Source organism: Dipodomys spectabilis, unplaced genomic scaffold (genome assembly GCF_019054845.1).
Source record: "Dipodomys spectabilis isolate Male_0828 unplaced genomic scaffold, ASM1905484v1 ptg000066l, whole genome shotgun sequence".
Classification (NCBI taxonomy): domain Eukaryota; kingdom Metazoa; phylum Chordata; class Mammalia; order Rodentia; family Heteromyidae; genus Dipodomys; species Dipodomys spectabilis.
Genome location: NW_024870743.1, coordinates 3,884,042 through 3,900,581, shown reverse-complemented (window position 1 = coordinate 3,900,581; position 16,540 = coordinate 3,884,042). Strand labels below are relative to the sequence as shown.

The following is a 16,540-nucleotide window of genomic DNA, read 5'->3' as shown; positions in this document are numbered from 1 at the left end:
GAAACTTCCCAGAGGCTGCTCCTGCTGCAGTTGGTCTGCTGCAGTCTAGATACCCAGGAGAAATAGGAAGCAAGGCAGGAAGTCTGTGAGGTGGAGACCAGGGCTGTGTGTTTCTCCTGAATGAGGACTAGGCAAAGTTTCACGTCCTTTCTTTGGCACACCCGCCATTTTCCATTTGTATAGGCAGTGAAGAGTGAATGAAGAAGAGTGTGTCCATTTGCAAAAGCTGTTGCATCACCTTTTGTACTGTACGGTTCATTGTGTCTTGTATTGGGGTGTTTTTGTCATGCTTTCCATTATCAGTTAAGTGTTCCTGGAGAAGTTACCATGTCAAATTAGGTTGTAGTTCAGGCTTGAAGTCAGTGTCTCTCTCTTCCATTGACAGTTTTTTTGTATGTGCAGACTGAGAAATAAACTTTTGCTGGGGGGCGTGGGGGGACAGTACTATGATTTGAACTTAGGGACTAGAGTTTGCTAAGCAGGTTCCCTACCACTTGAGCCCCTTTCTTCTGGACTCAGCCCTTCAGAGGTCTTACTGCTATAACAGAAAGTTGAAGATCCTGTAGTCAGCCCTCTGCTTCCAAGATTCTGCATCCACAGATTCAACCAGCCACAGACCAAAGGGACTTTAAGAATTGTATCTGTGCTGAATATGTCCAGGCTTTTTGTTGTCATTATCCTTTAAACAATAAAATATAACAGGTATTGACATAGTTTTTACATTGTATTAGATATTACAACTAAGCTAGGGATTATTTAAAGTATTTGAGGATGTGCTTATTAGCTTAAATGCAACTACTACACCATTTTGTAGAAGGGACTTGAACATCTGCTAGGTATTTCAGAGGAGGCCTAGAACTAGTCCTAGTAGATACCAAGGAACAAATGGATCTGACTCTTACTGTTGAGCCTTTCTCATAGCACTGTTACATAAAGTATTAATATATGGATGTTCCTTTATAAATTTAATTTAGTTAAATTGACTATGTGTCCTTTAGGGCACACTCTAAATCCAGTATACTTCCTATCTTTCCATCCATGGCCCTATATGATCTCTTCTAAGCACAAATATACCACGAGTGTGAAAATACCAGCACCATGAGCTGGTAATTGACTCTCATCACAATATTGTAGTGTTGCAACGAATGATCTCTTCTTTCCATCAATCCTTCATGCAAACTTTAGTCTTCTCAGGCATGCAGCTTTTCAGTGTTCTTGTTAGGTTTTGGTGGGGAGGGCATGGGGTTGAATTACTAGATCTTGCTCGTGCTAGGCAAGCTCTCTACCACTTGAACCATACCTCCAACCCTTAGTTTGATCCTTCTTGAAAGCTGAACTCAAGACCTTTTAGAGTTAAAGGGACATGTATTGTTTATTGCAAAAACAATGTCCATGAAATGTCTAGCATTTAAAAACACAGAAAAAGAACAGAATATGAATGTATGTTACATAGCATACGTTAAACTCGATTTTCATTTGAAAATCATGAAATCCACTACCAAAATTTTTCTGTGTATTCGTTTCTATGTACACTTATCCCTTGCTTGTGTTTGCTTTAGATTTTTATTCTCTGAAAGTTCTCCATACACAGTCTGAGTAAGTTGTAGATAGCTTAATAATGTTTCTGCCATGGGGTTGTGGAGGATCTGAACTGCTGGTGCAAGGTAGCTGTCCATTTTTGGTCTAATAGTCAGTAAGAACAACCTGTGCAGAGTACTAAAGGGAATGCAGATGAAGCTCACGACTTGTGTCTTGACTTTTTTAGCCGGCAGTCATTCAGAAGCTCATAGTCTGTGGACTTTCTTTATTATTTCACTTGACCATCTCCAACTTGTTACCCGTGGAGTACAACATTGATGAGCATTTTCAAGCCACAGCTTCATGGCCAACCAAAGTTACCTATCTATATGTCTCTCTTTTGGCTGCCAGACCTAAATACTATTTCGCATGGACTTTAGGTAAGTAATGTAAGTAGACTTATGCTGTTTGTGTTGAGTTGTATCTTAACTTGTAGGAGATCATATAAATAATTTTTTTTTTCCAGTGGTGTGGTCTCCATGTGTTACCCAGGTTGGCCTCAAATTCTGGGCTCAGCCAATCCCCCAGACTCTACCTTTCCAGTAGCCAGTAGTTGGTGCTATTGGCATGCCACCCACCAAGCTTGAGAGTGCCCCCTTGAGGATACAGAGTTAAACACCAATTAGAAAAATTAGTGTTACTCATGTAGAACTAAAAGTTTGTGTGTAAGGACAACCAAAAAACTAGATCAAGGCCCATTTTATTGTAAGATAAAAATCAAGGAATCGTTGAAATGACAATGTATTTATTGAATGCTTGTTGTGCTAGATTCTATTGTAGGAAGAATAGCCACTAATATATGTAACATATATCCTACCCTCATGACACTTGAAATTTAGTTTAATTGGGGCTGGGAAGGTGGCTCAATGGTAGAGTGCTTGCCTTGCATGCATGAGGCCCTGGGTTTGATTCCTCAGCATCACATAAGCAAAAAGAAAAAAGCCAGAAGTGGCGCTGTGGCTCAAGTGGTAGAGCACTATCCTTAAGCTGAAGAGCTGAGGGACAGCACCCAGGCCCAGAGTTCAGGCCCCACGACCGGATCCCTCCCCCCCAAAAAATAGTTTAATTGTATTAAAATTACCATATGATAACTTGTTTATTACTATATTATCAAATTACTATATGATAAACTTTTTTTTTTTTTTTTGTCGGTCATGGGGCTTGAACTCTGGGCCTGGGCACCTGTCCCTCAGCTTTTCAGTTCAAGGCCAGTGCTCTACCACTTGAGCTATAGTGCCACTTCCGGTTTTCTGGTGGTTTATTGGAGATAAAAGTCTTAAAGTTTTTCCTGCCTGGGCTGGCTTTGAACCATGATCCTCAGATCTCAGCCTTCTGAGTAGCTAGGATGACAGATGTGATCCACCGGTGCCCGGCCTTAACTTTTAACCATAGTATAAACTATGATCAGTGTCTTATCCATTCACTGTAGAGGGGGTTGTCAGTGATACCTAGTAGGAGGAGGATTAGGGGGAAACGGACATTCTGTTGAGCCTTCATGATTGAATTTCAGTGTATGGAAAATAGTTTACATCCATGATCAAATAAGATTGAACAAATAAGATCGGAAGTCAATAGTTTTTGCCACAGATATGAAAGAAGGAAGGAACCAGGAAGGAGACAGGTCACTCCCAACCCCTTTGCTGACTGCTAAATAAGCTTCATGAGGCTTCAGTTGACCAGTGCCTTAGACTTTGAGTAGTAAATCTAGCTGCATCTTGAGGGATGGACTAAAGTTAAATGTCACTTCATGGGAGAATTGAATCCTCCTTTACATGTGCCTGCTTCCCTTAGAAGCGTCTTTATTCTTCAGATTCTGTCTTGTTTTCCTTGCTCATATTTGATTTAAATGAATGTGCAAAGAAACATTTCAGCAAAGCACAACTCATGACAAGGCCCAAGGTCTAGCATTTTACTGTTGGCTTTTACTTCAATGAAGTATAGTTTGGGACCAGAATCTGTTTTCACTCTTAATAGCATCATTAAAAATTACTCTAGCTTGATAACTTATTTGCCAATAAAAATATAATTTTAACTGGTATCAATATTTTTTTTTTGCTGTTGTTATTGAGAACAGTGTCTAGCCAGGTGGACCAGGCTAGCCTAGAATTGACAAACTTCTTGCCCACACTTCCTGAGTGCTGTAATTGCAGGGTGTGACAGAATATTCACCTTCATAGAGCTGAAACTAATACTTCTTTAAGAATTGTGGGTACTGGTTAATCATGCCTATAATCCTAAGTATTCAAGAGGCTAAGATCTGAGCATTGAAGTTTGGAGCCATCTAGGAAAAAAAAAAATCAGTTCCCCTGTTTTCACCTTAAGGAAATAAAACATTTTGAAAGTGAGCTACTTTCAAATTGTCAAGAATTTTAAGAATTCTTTACCTAAGCCTATTCAGTTCATTATATACTTTTATTGTTTCTGTACTATAGTGGACCTAGTAATAATAGTTAAGATCCAAGTCCATTGTTGGAATGCTGGGTCAATAGAAAAGCAGAATTTGAGCCTCATTTCACCCAGCCTCACTTCACCAGGTCACACATCCATTAACTCCTCTCTCCATTGCTTTGTTTAAACACTGCCCATTTGTTCTTTTTTTTTTTTTTTTGGTCCAGTTGTGGGGCCCGAACTCGGCCTGGGTGCTGTCCCTCAGCTCTTCAGCTCAAGGCTAGCGCTCTACCACTTGAGCCACAGCTCCACTTCCGGCTTTTTTCTTTCTGCTTATGTGGTGCTGAGGAATCAAACCCAGGGCCTCAGGCATGCAAGGCAAGCGCTCTACCACTGAGCCGCCTTCCCAGCCCTAAACACTGCCCATTTGGTTGTCAGATTGTAGCTTGATGATCTGTGAACGTCCGAGAATGTGTCATCAGGATTCCAGGAGCTCCAAAGTTATTCTTTCCTTGTTTTTGCTTTTGAGTTTTGATGATAATTTTAAATGAGGAGTGTGTTCTAGATCCTAATTTTTTTTTTTTTTTGGCTGGAGGCCAAAATGAAGGAAAGAAGGAGCAAGAGATAGTGTCAGGAGGGAGGTATGACTATTCAGTAGCAATTTGTAGGGCTGTGCTGTATGTGTTATTAAAACCATTTTTCTATCTAATCTATCTATCTATCTATCCATCTATCCACCCATCTATCTACTTACTTTCTTACTTATGGTGCCATTCCTAGGGCTTGAACTCAGCCTGGCGCTGTCCCTGAGCCTTTTTGCTCAATGCTAGCACTCTACCACTTGAGCCACAGCTCTACTTTGGCTCTACTTTGTTTTTTTTGTAGTTATTAGAGATGAGTCTCATGGGCTTTGCTACCATTGATAGCTTTGAACCACAATCCTTAGATTTCAGCCTCCCAGGCACCCAGCTCTATAACTGGATTTAAAAAAGAAGACTTTTTGTCAGTCATGATTCTTGAACTCAGGGCCTGGGCACTGTACCTGAGCTTTACTTCTCATGTCTAGTGCTCTACCACTTTGAGCCCCAGCTCCACTTCAGGTTTTCTGGTAGAAAATTGGAGATAAGAGTCTCATAAACTTTCCTGCCTGGGCTGGTTTCGAACCACTATCTTCAAAACTCAACCTCCAGAGTAGCTAGGATTACAGGCATGAGTTACCAGTGCCCGGCTTATGACTGGGTTTTTTAAAAGGCATTATGCACTTGATTTAAATTCTGCTCTAGTTAGTAGACCCATGTCTTTTCCAACAGAGTGTGAGCAGAGTCATGAGCAGGCATATGCTCCTTCTGCTTCCACTCAGCAGCCTGGGCCCTCCCTCAGTCAGCTGACTCAAGAAGATTCCAGAGAGCTTGAAGGAGGTGAACCTACAAGAAGCAAATGCCTGGTTCATTAAATAATACTGGTTTTATTTTTAATTCTATTAAACATAGATGTTATTATATTAATGGGCTTACCTTAACGTTGTATAAATACTTGACCAAAGGCTGCTGATCTCATTCAACTTGAGTGGTAAATCTTGCTTGTTTTTGTCCACAGGTATAGTTTTCCTAAATTCTGTTTAAGGGTACTAAGACAGTAATTAGGAACCATTTAAGGATAAAACTTAAATGTTGCATACTGACTATATTTAATATGCAAGCATATTATTTAGCAGGGTTTTGATGGATTTCAGTTGTTTGTTCTCTCGTTATAGACCACACAATAGAAAGCTGAGCATTTCCCATTGCTTATTTGAGGCAGAAACTTCATTTGAAGCTTGTCAAGCAGGTATATAAGGCAAAGGTGACAAGGTGAACATTGTGATGCAAAACATTGGAAAACAAATTTTGTAAACAGAATTGTAGAGTCGGTTCTGATAAACAGAAGGAAAATATTGTTAAAACCTGTTTCACACACTCTTATTTATAAAAAGGTCAACTACATGAATGATAGCAACATGGCAAGCCCAAAGCAAAGCTTCTTCCGAGTAATTCCTCCCTGGGTGGCTGAGCACTCTCTGTTGCATTCCATTGAAGCACTCTTAAATTGTTTCCTACACAGTCTATACCTCTGGAGAGCCAGTGGTCTTCTGAACTTTTAGACACTACCGATGTTCATTCATGCCTAATGTCTGATGTTTTACTAGCTAACCAAAAGTCTTTGTGCATTTTCATTATATGTGATAATGTTGTTGGTCTTTCTTAAAAATTAGAATAAATCTACTTAAACTATTTAAAATTATTTAAAACTATTTAAAAATAAAAGTTATAAGCTGGGTGCGAATGGCTCTTGCCTGTAATTCTAGCTACTCAGGAGGCTAAGATCAGAGTATTGCAGTTCAAAGCTAGCCTGGGCAGGAAAGTCCGTGAGACTTTCCATGGTGCAAAAGACTGGTAGTTAGTCCCTGATTAACTACCATAAAACCTGAAGTAGAGCTGTGACCCAAAGCGGTAGAACAATAGCCTTGAGCAGAAAAGCTCAGGGACAGTTTGGAGACCTTGAATTCAAGCCCTGTGGACCAAAAAAATAAAGACTTAGTATATGACAACATACATTATCTTGGGAAATAAAGTTATAAAGTTTCTCTCTCTTTTTTGCTTTGTTACAGCTGATGCGATTAATAATGCCGCAGGTTTTGGTTTCAGAGGCTATGACAGAAATGGAGTGGCTCGTTGGGATCTAGTTTCCAATTTGAGAATTCAGCAAATAGAGGTTCGTGAATCACTAACAAGTTAGTTGCCAGTGATCATTTATGATGTGCTGTCCCAAGAGTGGTATGGAAAGATTTTTAATTACAGTAATATCATTCTGTCTCTTAATACGTCCTCATCATGGACCATGTGCCTCAGCCACCAAGGATGCAATGAGCAAGGCCAGTGAGGACTGTGCCTTCAGGGCTGTGTGTGTGTGAGAGTGTGTGAGTGTGTGTTTTACACAGTAAAGTATTACTATTAATATTTAAAGCTTCTATTGCTGGCCAAACAAAAAGGTTTCTTTGTTTTTCAGATGTCAACAAGTTTTAAGATGTTTCTTGATAATTGGAATATCCAGACAGCACTTTGGCTCAAAAGGTATGTTCCACAGGAACACTCTTTACTTGGCATTTCGTGTATAAGGTTGACCTTCACTGAGTTCAGATTTTGTTACGTTTATAGTGTGTTGAGTGACAATGGTAGCTTTGGTATTATCCAGAAAGAACATTAGCGTCCACCAAAGGAAGTGTGCTAGACTTTATCAGAACAGTTGGTGCTATGGGAAGAGTATCCCCAACCCACTGCCCTCCGCCTGCCTTTTGCTTGGCCTTATGGGGGATCCCCACTGTCCTTTGTGGCCTCTACTCTTATCCACTGGAGATTTATGTGGGGAAAAATAAAAGCCTGTACACAGTCACTCTGCATATGGCCCTGGATTTCTGGAAGCGTTCCAGTTTTGGGCTTTCTAAGTTAGGCACAGGATACACAGGACACAAGATGAAAAGGCTCAGTTCGACCCAGCAGTCACAGAAAATGGTGAAAATATTGTTGGAAAGACAAGTTTGTGGTGAGACACACGGCTGTTCTCTATAGTGAGGATTATGAGCAAGGGTAGGAACAGTGAGTACAAGACAAGCTTCTCAGAAGTAGCTGGAACTTGAGCCAGGACTTTGTTAGGAGACAGAAGGCAGGAAGGGAGGGTGCAGATACCCTTGGCGTGATCCATCTTGAATTTACTCCACAGATCCTGCCCCTGTACAGGCAGTGCTCAGAGCAGACTGCTTTGTGTTATCCTTTGTAAAATGACAACTGAGTGTCTTTATTCCTTGAGATGTTCCAGATTGCCCTCTCATCACTTCATGATCCTAGCCAGTCTTCCAAAGGCTTTCCCTTCGAAAATTGTTTTCACCTGAATTTTGCACTGTGTTATAGGACTATTAGACTAAGGACTCCCATTGCCAAAAACAGTCATGCTATTAGCTCAAAGTTCTTCGTGCATTGAAAGTGGTTATATATACCAGTAAGAATGAAATTTATGCTTCTAAATTTGACACAAAATAACTACAATTTCCCTGAGGTTGCAGACCAAGTTAGTGCTCAAGATAAACGGTGTTGCTTTCCTGGCTACCCTAATCCCGCCAGGTAATGCAAGGATTGTTGCTGGGTTTGTGAACTCAGATCTGCTCACTGCTCTTGGCTCTCTGTGTGTTTTGTTTCCAGGGTGTGTTATGAACGTGCATCCTTCAGTCCAACCATCCAGACATTCATTCTGTCTGCCATTTGGCATGGGGTATACCCAGGATATTACCTCACCTTTCTAACAGGGGTATTAATGACATTAGCAGCGCGAGCTGTAAGTATCAAGAATTTACTTTTATAATTCAGTAAGACTTTTGTATAAGGTAGACAGTATCTCCTTGGCTGTGATCAGCCCTGATCTGCCCACTCAAAAGATAGATATATAACTGTGTGCTTACCACATTCCAGGCTCCATGCCTATGTGTCTGAGGAGATGTGTCTTCCTTCCTGTGCCTAGCGCATAGTAGGCACTCTCAAAATGTTACTTATTTTTACTGAAGGTTCTGAAGAGATAAAGCAGTTAAGTAAAGGTGATCAGAGTGGTAGATTTATTTTAAACAATTTCCTAGAAGGTATGTAAAGTGTGAGTATCACAATCTTAGCAGAGGGGATGGACCATGCTTGGAGAGGCGTCATGTTAGAAACATGGCACTGTTCTTTAGAATAGTTGCTTGATTGGAAACTGGGCAGTGTGTTGGAAAACAACTGAAAGAGCTTGGTAATATGGGAGAGGAAGGAGAAGAATAATTTAGCATAAGGAAAGTCAGAAGAAAGTGGCATGAGTGAAAGTTTTTTAGGTTTTCTTTGCCAGTCCTTGGCTTGAACTCTGGGCCTGCACACTGTCCTTGAGCTTCTTTGGCTCAGGGCTAGTGCTCTACTACTTGAGCCACAGCACCATTTCTGAGTAGTTTATTAGAGATATGAGTCTCATGGACTTTCCTGCCTGGGCTGGCTTCGAACTGCAATCCTCAGGTCTCAGCCTCCTGAGTAGCTTAGGATTACAGGTGTGAGCCACTCCTGTCCAGCTTGTTTGAAAGTATTTAAGCAAGGTTTTTGTAGTATTTTTAGCTAAGATGCTTTCATTTAACAAACCAACAGATGTTTACCAGTGTTTGACTGTATTCAATTTAAGGTACTTGGGGAATATATAAAGGAAATACCAAGAAGTATTAACTTGATGCTAATTATTCATGAAACTGAGATACGGAGGATTGTGGTTCAAGGCCACCCTGGACAAAAAAGTTTGCTAGACTTTCTCTCTAAAGTAACCAGCAAAAAGTAGGGCTGGAAGCATGGCCTATATTATAGAGTGCCAGCCTAGTAAGTGCAAGGCCCTGAGTTAAAAAAAAAAAAAAAAAGTATTAACTAAGGGCTATACTCTTCAGTAGTTCATAATCTACTTAGGGGTATAAGTATGTGCACATGCATATATGTTTATGTGTATTCTTTGTGTGTATGTACATACCCACACATGCCTCACAGATACATGATAGACTCCATGATAGACATAGGATAAAGACAAGTCTTTCTTGCTTAGGTTCAGCAGAGGTATCCTCATTATGAAAGTGTTTAGATCTGAGCTTTGAAAAATGGAAATTTTTGCAGTGTTGAGTAAATTAGGAAGAACAAGACATGAGTGACGAGAGAAAAGCTAAATGGAGCGAAGAACGCATGTGTGCATGGGGAGTGAGCAGCACTGTACATGAAATGGGGAAAAGAAGGAGGGACGAAGGTAATAAATAATAAAAAGAACTTGAACACCAAGCTGGTAACAAGCTAAATGTGGCATGGAATGCTGAAAACCTTTCTGGAGGAAATGGATTTATCTTTGGACAGAATGGACAGGAGTAAGTGGCCTAGAAAAGAATTGTGGAAGAATTCACATGTTCCAGGATTTGGTTCTGGCCACTAAGAATGATGATCTCTAGATGGAAAACCATTGTATAAATGAACCCACCTCAGAGAAAGAAATCCATGCAGCCTTACGTGGCACATCACACAAGAAAGAAGGATGCAGGAAAAACTGGGAGAGAGTGAAGGAGGAGTGCCATTGTCTAAAAAGAAATACACTAGCCAGGCACTGGTGACTTACATCTGTAATCCTGGCTACTCAGGAGGCAGAGCTCGGAGGATCACAGTTCAGAGCCAGCCTGCATAGGAAAGTCCATAAGACACTTACCTGCCATTAATCACAGAAAAAAACTGAAAGTAGAGCTGTGGCTAAAGTGGTAGAGTGAGTCAGTGAAGCGTGCATGCAGCCCAAGGCATCTAAGGGCATCACAGCCCTGTTATTGCTGAATCTCGGGTGGCTGAACACCACGTGTCTACACAAACCTTCAAAACAAAGACAGTCTGAATGGTATAATCCAAACAAGATGAAAAATTCTCATCCAAACTCATCCACCCAGTGAAACTATCATTTACATTTGATGGTAAAAGCAAAACCTTCCATAACAAACAAACATTAGAGGAATTTATGATCACTGAACCAGCATTACAAAGAATTCTGAAGGGAGAAAACAATCAAAATCAAGAAAACACATCAGACAAAAATCACTAGATCAATTTAGTAACCACAGGAAAAGGAAAAAACAAAGTACAGGAAATCAGGAAAATGGCAGGAAGCATGACACATCTCTTTAGAATAACCCTAAATACTAATGGACTCAATTCTCCAATCAAATAACAGATTGGATAAAAAATAAGATCCTTCCATTGTTTGCATTCTGTTTTAGGTTATTGTTGAATTGATTAAAGCTTCCACCAATTATATGTCTTAATATATTACCTGTATGTCACATTTATTGAATAAATAAAAGATATTAATCTCTGATCTTAGATAAAAGAATTCAGATACAGATATTTGCACAAAATAACATACCTTTAGGTATCCAGAACATCATAAAGGCCACCAAGCTAACTTAAAATAGAAACAGCCTTATTGCAAAGAAAAAGAAGAGAGCCCAAGGACAGCCTTGGAGCCTAGAGTTCAAGCCCCAGGACCAGCAAAAACTAAATAAGTGTATTCTTTACCTGACTTATGCAACTGTAACTCCTTTATAATAACAATAAAAAGTTAACTTTAAAAAAGGAGGAATGCAGTGGAAAACAAAACCATGTTTAGTTAAATCTGCACATTCTAAAACTGAAATATTATGACCACTTCAAAAGCTTTTCTAAAAAAATTATAAAATTATGGATATTAGAAAACAGCTTCTTTTGTCTGGGGATATAGCTCATTGGTAGAGCGCTGATCTATTATGAATGAAGGACTGGGATCAAGTCTGACACAAAAAACAGGAAAGAAAACTTCTGTATATAGACCTTTTGGTCTGTCACAGATGTAGAAGTTGAGCTGGAGGTGAGGATATCTGCTCCATAGTGGTAGAGAGCGTCAAATAAATAAACGAGAGAGAGAGAGAGAGAGTGTGTGTGTGTGTGTGTGTTATATAATTTACCAGGTAACACATTGCCACACTGCTCTTTTGGGAAACTTCTCATTTTAATACAATTTTAAATAACAGAAAAATGTCAAAGAGCCTGTTTCCATATACCACATCTTGCCCCCACACAGCCTTTTCTTCCCTGCCACACCTGTGTTGGTTTTGTGGGAACCAGCTTTCTTCTTTTATTGTTATATTACATTTACATAATTCAAGTAATGAGTACATTTCTTTTTGGACAGTGTCACCCCTCGCCTTGTTCTTTCCCAGTTTTCCCTCCCAACCCCTCCTGCAAGTTGTATAGTTCATTTTCAGCATAGTGTCTAGTGAGTACTGCTGCATTTGTTCACCCTTCTTCCTTCCATTTCATTTTTTGTTTTTGTTTTGTTTTTGGCCAGTCCTGGGGCTTGAACTCAGCCTGGGCACAGTCCCTGTTGCTCAAGACTAGCATTCTACCACTTGACCCAAAGCACCACTTCTGGATTTTTCTATGTATGTGGCGCTGAGGAATCGAACCCAGGGCTTCATGCTCTAGACAAGCACTCCACCACCTAGCTCTGTCCCTCCATTTCTCTGCCCCTCTTACCCTCCCAAAGACAGGTGACTGAGTAAGACAAAAATAAAAGAAAACCTACAACAAAGGAAAGAAAAACCTTTTGTTTCCATTTTCTGGAGTTCATTTTGATCAGTATTATTTTATGTGGTCACAGAGGCATACAGGGAACCAGCTTCCTGCAGCAGATGCAGTTAGAGTCCCACCAGAGGTGAGAGTGTTGTAGTCAACACCCTGAGACCAGGATCATTTAATAAATAATGTTAACTTAAAGATGTTACAGATGTTTTTTATTTCTTTGTTTCAGATGAGAAATAACTGTAGACATTATTTCATCGAACCACCCCAACTTAAATTATTTTATGATGTCATAACATGGGTAGTAACACAAATAGCAATAAGTTACACAGTTGTGCCATTTGTCCTTCTTTCTATAAAACCATCGTTTATGTTTTACAGGTAAGTGTTACTCTTTCTTAAAAGGTGTCAGGTGGAGTAGCTATTTTTAAAAGGAAGTTCTTCTATTGGATGGTACTTGTAGCATAGCCTTGTGGATTACCAGTTCCTATTTCATCCTCAGCTAAGCAGTCACGAGTTTCTTCATGGGTTGACTCATCCCACTCAGCCCAGAGTGGGACTTGCCCTGGCAGAGGTTACTGGGTGAGTGGCCACACTGGAGAAGACGACATGTAATTGTTAATTACCTCAAGTAAGGATTGAAGAAAAGTTCTCATGGTTCTAACCCCTGTCTAGTAAGGGACTTTGAATTTCATCTGTCTCTGTCTCTGTCTTGTCTGTCTATCTAGCTATCTAGCTATCTATCTCCTTTCCCCATTCCACCAAATTCCCACCCCCCAAATTTTGCTACCTTAGAGATAAAAAGTTGTCTGTTCGTAAGTTTTTTTTTTTGGGGGGGGGGCGGGGTCTGGTCGTGGGGCCTGTACTCTGGGCCTGGGCGCTGTCCCTCAGCTCTTCAGCCCAAGGCTAGCGCTCTACCACTTGAGCCATAGCACCACTTCCAGCTTTTTTTTTCTGCTTATGTGGTGCTGAGGAATCGAACCCAGGGCCTCATGCATGCAAGGCAAGCGCTCTACCACTGAGCCATCTTCCCAGCCCCTGTTCGTGAGTTCTTTGTTAGCATAAGATGTAAGAGTGACTTAGCACAGTATATAGTAAAAAATTGTGGACGCAAATATGACAATAATCATACAAGAACACATGACACCACTGGTGAAATTCTCATTTTAACAAAATTACTTACTTTAAAAAGCATCTGGGCAGGTCACTGGTGGCTCATGCCTATTTGAGAATTGACATTGGAGTAAGCCTAGGTAGATGAATCTTCAAGATTCTTTTTCTCCAACTAACAGCAAAAAAAGCAGGAGCATAAGGGCCTGTGTTCACACACACACACACACACACACACACACACACACACACACACACACACACACACACACACACACACACACACACACACACACACACACACACACACACACACACACACACGAGCTGTTCAGATTTTTTTAAATCTCGATACCTCTTTTAGAAGCACTTGAACTTCCAACTATTGGAGCTATTTGGGTCATATTTGGTTTGTTCTTAACTTGGGGGATGATGTTTCTAAAATGATTTCTAACGATGTGTTCCTTACTTGTGGAAGTCACCATCAAACAGCGTTGCTTCTGCACCCCTGGCCTTGTCACTTCAGACTGCTGCGGACCTCAGGGGAGGCAGCAGGCCCCCTCTGCTGCTGTTCCCTGGGCTGATTCAGCCCTTGATCAGGGCACTTGGGGAGATGATTTGCAGTTTGTCCATGTGCTTTAATAAGCACTTTTTTGGGTATGTCTGGTTTAGCTTTATGACCATTACAAAACAGTGATTTAGTTTGATACCTAGAAGCAGTGTGGTTTCTATAATGTTTTATAATTTTTTTCAGCGTACACTGTAGACTTCATCTCCTGAGGGGAAAACTAGAATAATAAACACATCCTAAGAGAGTAATGGTAGTGTGATTACAATTTAATAAACTGTTCTTCTTTTTCAGCTCCTGGTGTTACTGTCTTCACATTTGTGGCATCTTAGTATTATTGTTGTTGCCGGTGAAAAAAACTCACAGAGGAGAGAATACACATGAAAAAGCTCAGCTCTCACGATCCAAAAAATTTGATGAAAGAGAAAATTCTTTGGGACAAAACAGTTTTTCCACTGCAAACAACATTTGTAATCAAGACCAAGATATAGCCTCTAGACATCCGTCACTCAAGCAGTGACGGGAGGACGCCCTGGTGACTGTTTTCCAGATGTGGACAGAAACCAATCTTAGCACCTTTCCAGGGGGTTTGTATTTGTTTGAAAAGAGGTTATCTGAGGGAAAAGGGACTGTGATCGATAAGGAGGTTCCTGTGTACCAGATTGGATATGGAATGAAATAACCCCACCCATGCCATGTCCCTGTGGGTCACGCCTTATATAAAAATATTCCCATATTTCAATGGGGCACTCCGACCTCAGCATATGTCCTTAAGGTCATATGTGTGCCCTGTTGCTGAATGTACGTTGCGTATCCCAAGGCACTGAAGAGGTGGAAAATAATTGTGTCAATCTGGATGATTGAAAGATTCACTTTTCAAAATGAATGTCTTGCCTTAAACCTTCTATTTCCTGAAATAATTGTTTCTACATGGTATTTTCAAGTGTAATATTGTGAGAAGACTATCTCAATTTTGATGTTGTATACTATAATGGAATTTAGGAGGAATTTTAAACAGATGTTTAAGATAGTGGCTACTTTAAAATGCAATAAACATCTCAGTATTTGAAGGGTTTTCTTAAAGTATCTCAAGTGACTATAATACGGAACAGTAATGGATGCCAAATTATAGGCAGCTTGTTCTGCTGGACAGCTTAATTACCTGTGTCAGAGAGCCCTTCCAAGAGGAGTTCCTTCAGCATAATTAAAGGTTGACAGTATAATATTTTAAGTTGATTTCCTTAAAAATAAGTAAGGGAGATGAGGCCAGAAGGTGCTAGTGAAGAAAACATTGTGTGGCTGGAACTAGAGGCAAAGGTGTTCTCTCCTGTGTCCCAATTCTGTATGAGACATAAAAGTTAAATAACTGATAACTACATGGGACTTGTAGATGAAATTTATTGGGCATAAATTACGTAGAATTAGAGGAGATTATGAGAGTAACAGTGATAGATGACTTGAAGGTTTGAAAGGAATCTCTAGTAATTAAGGTTACTATCTGCCTAATCAATTTCTTGTCCTTACACTTTAATTTCCTATTTGGGGAAGTCTTAAGGAAATGAAAATTTAGTCACTGAGTCTAAATGATGTTTGTTTGTTTTTTTAGAATAAGATAGTTTCCAAACTCTAACTCTCACATTAAAATTTTTCTGTTAACACTTGTTAAATGAGTTTTAGAGTCTATAAAAGGAAAATGGGCTATTTCACCATGAATAACTTGCCTTGAGTTATTAGGTGTCTGTGTTAACTCCAAGAGGAGTGTTGTGCGGGCAGGTGCCGCTGCAGGCACTGACCTCAGCCACACGGACCAGGTCATGCTCTGTGGGAGGGGAGGGGCAGGGCCTGTAACTTCACTGTTGTTTAACCAATCTTTTGTGGAATTTGTTTTCTTTCTGCCTTAACTTTTCAAATGAAATGAAAAGTGTCTATGCTGAGTCTCTCTCTTGTTGATGAGTAATATGTTTGCAGGCAAAGTTAAGGAGGAAACAAAAATGTGATTTAAACTGTCTCAACTAAAGAAGGCAAAATCACTATGCTTTGGGTGTTCTGAAGTCTTGTCTGCAAGAATGACAGTACATTGTTTCAGGACTTTGAGAAATAGCCTCACCTATTTTCATTCTTTGCAGACAGAAACTGTTCCCGTCAGAAGAGGTAACCCCTTCCCATCTCTCCCAGGAAAAAATAAATAGCTGAACTCTAGATTTTCTTAGTGTTGTTACCATGCACTAGAGTTCAGGTGGCTATACAATCTAAGAGGATAGAAAAGAGTGCTTGTAGAACAGAGAGGCCCCAAAATGTGTCCTCAGTTTACTGAGTGCTGTAGGGAATCTGATCACTATTAAAGAAGGAGAACAAACCCAGTGTTGAAAGGGCAGCCTCAGGCATGTCATAAGTGAAACCCAGCAAGCTCAATAAAAGCCTTTGGGTATTTTATTGGTTTAGTTTATCCAGCCACTTGCAAAACTAATCACCATTCATTTTATTGCCTGAATATATTTTATTTCTCAGTCTAAGTCACTATTAGCCTCCTTCTTGCCCAGTGAATATGCAGTTGAGACCCATCCACAGAGCAAGACACATTGGGTGCATCTTCTAGCTACTTAGAAGATGATACATCTCTTACTCTCATCCCCCTGAATCTGCTCATTGCTTTTATGAAACCGTTTTTGTATAGCTGTTTTCTGGTTTGGAGAAATAATCTCAAATACAAAATTCAAAAGGAAAGCTCAAG

General features: G+C 40.1%; 1 protein-coding gene across 2 annotated transcripts in view; it reads left to right on the top strand.

The window, feature by feature from the left end:
• The window catches only part of Mboat2 (membrane bound O-acyltransferase domain containing 2), a 111,445-nt gene extending 96,071 nt beyond the window's left edge, over nt 1–15,374 (top strand). For both annotated transcript variants that reach the window (XM_042680797.1, XM_042680798.1), the window contains 6 exons: nt 1,766–1,958; nt 6,614–6,717; nt 7,012–7,076; nt 8,199–8,331; nt 12,361–12,512; nt 14,104–15,374. In XM_042680797.1, coding sequence (XP_042536731.1) covers nt 1,766–1,958; nt 6,614–6,717; nt 7,012–7,076; nt 8,199–8,331; nt 12,361–12,512; nt 14,104–14,329 — 873 coding nt within the window. In that variant the 3' untranslated portion in view covers nt 14,330–15,374. The remainder of the gene's footprint in view (nt 1–1,765; nt 1,959–6,613; nt 6,718–7,011; nt 7,077–8,198; nt 8,332–12,360; nt 12,513–14,103) is intronic.
• The last annotated feature ends 1,166 nt before the right edge of the window (nt 15,375–16,540 follow it).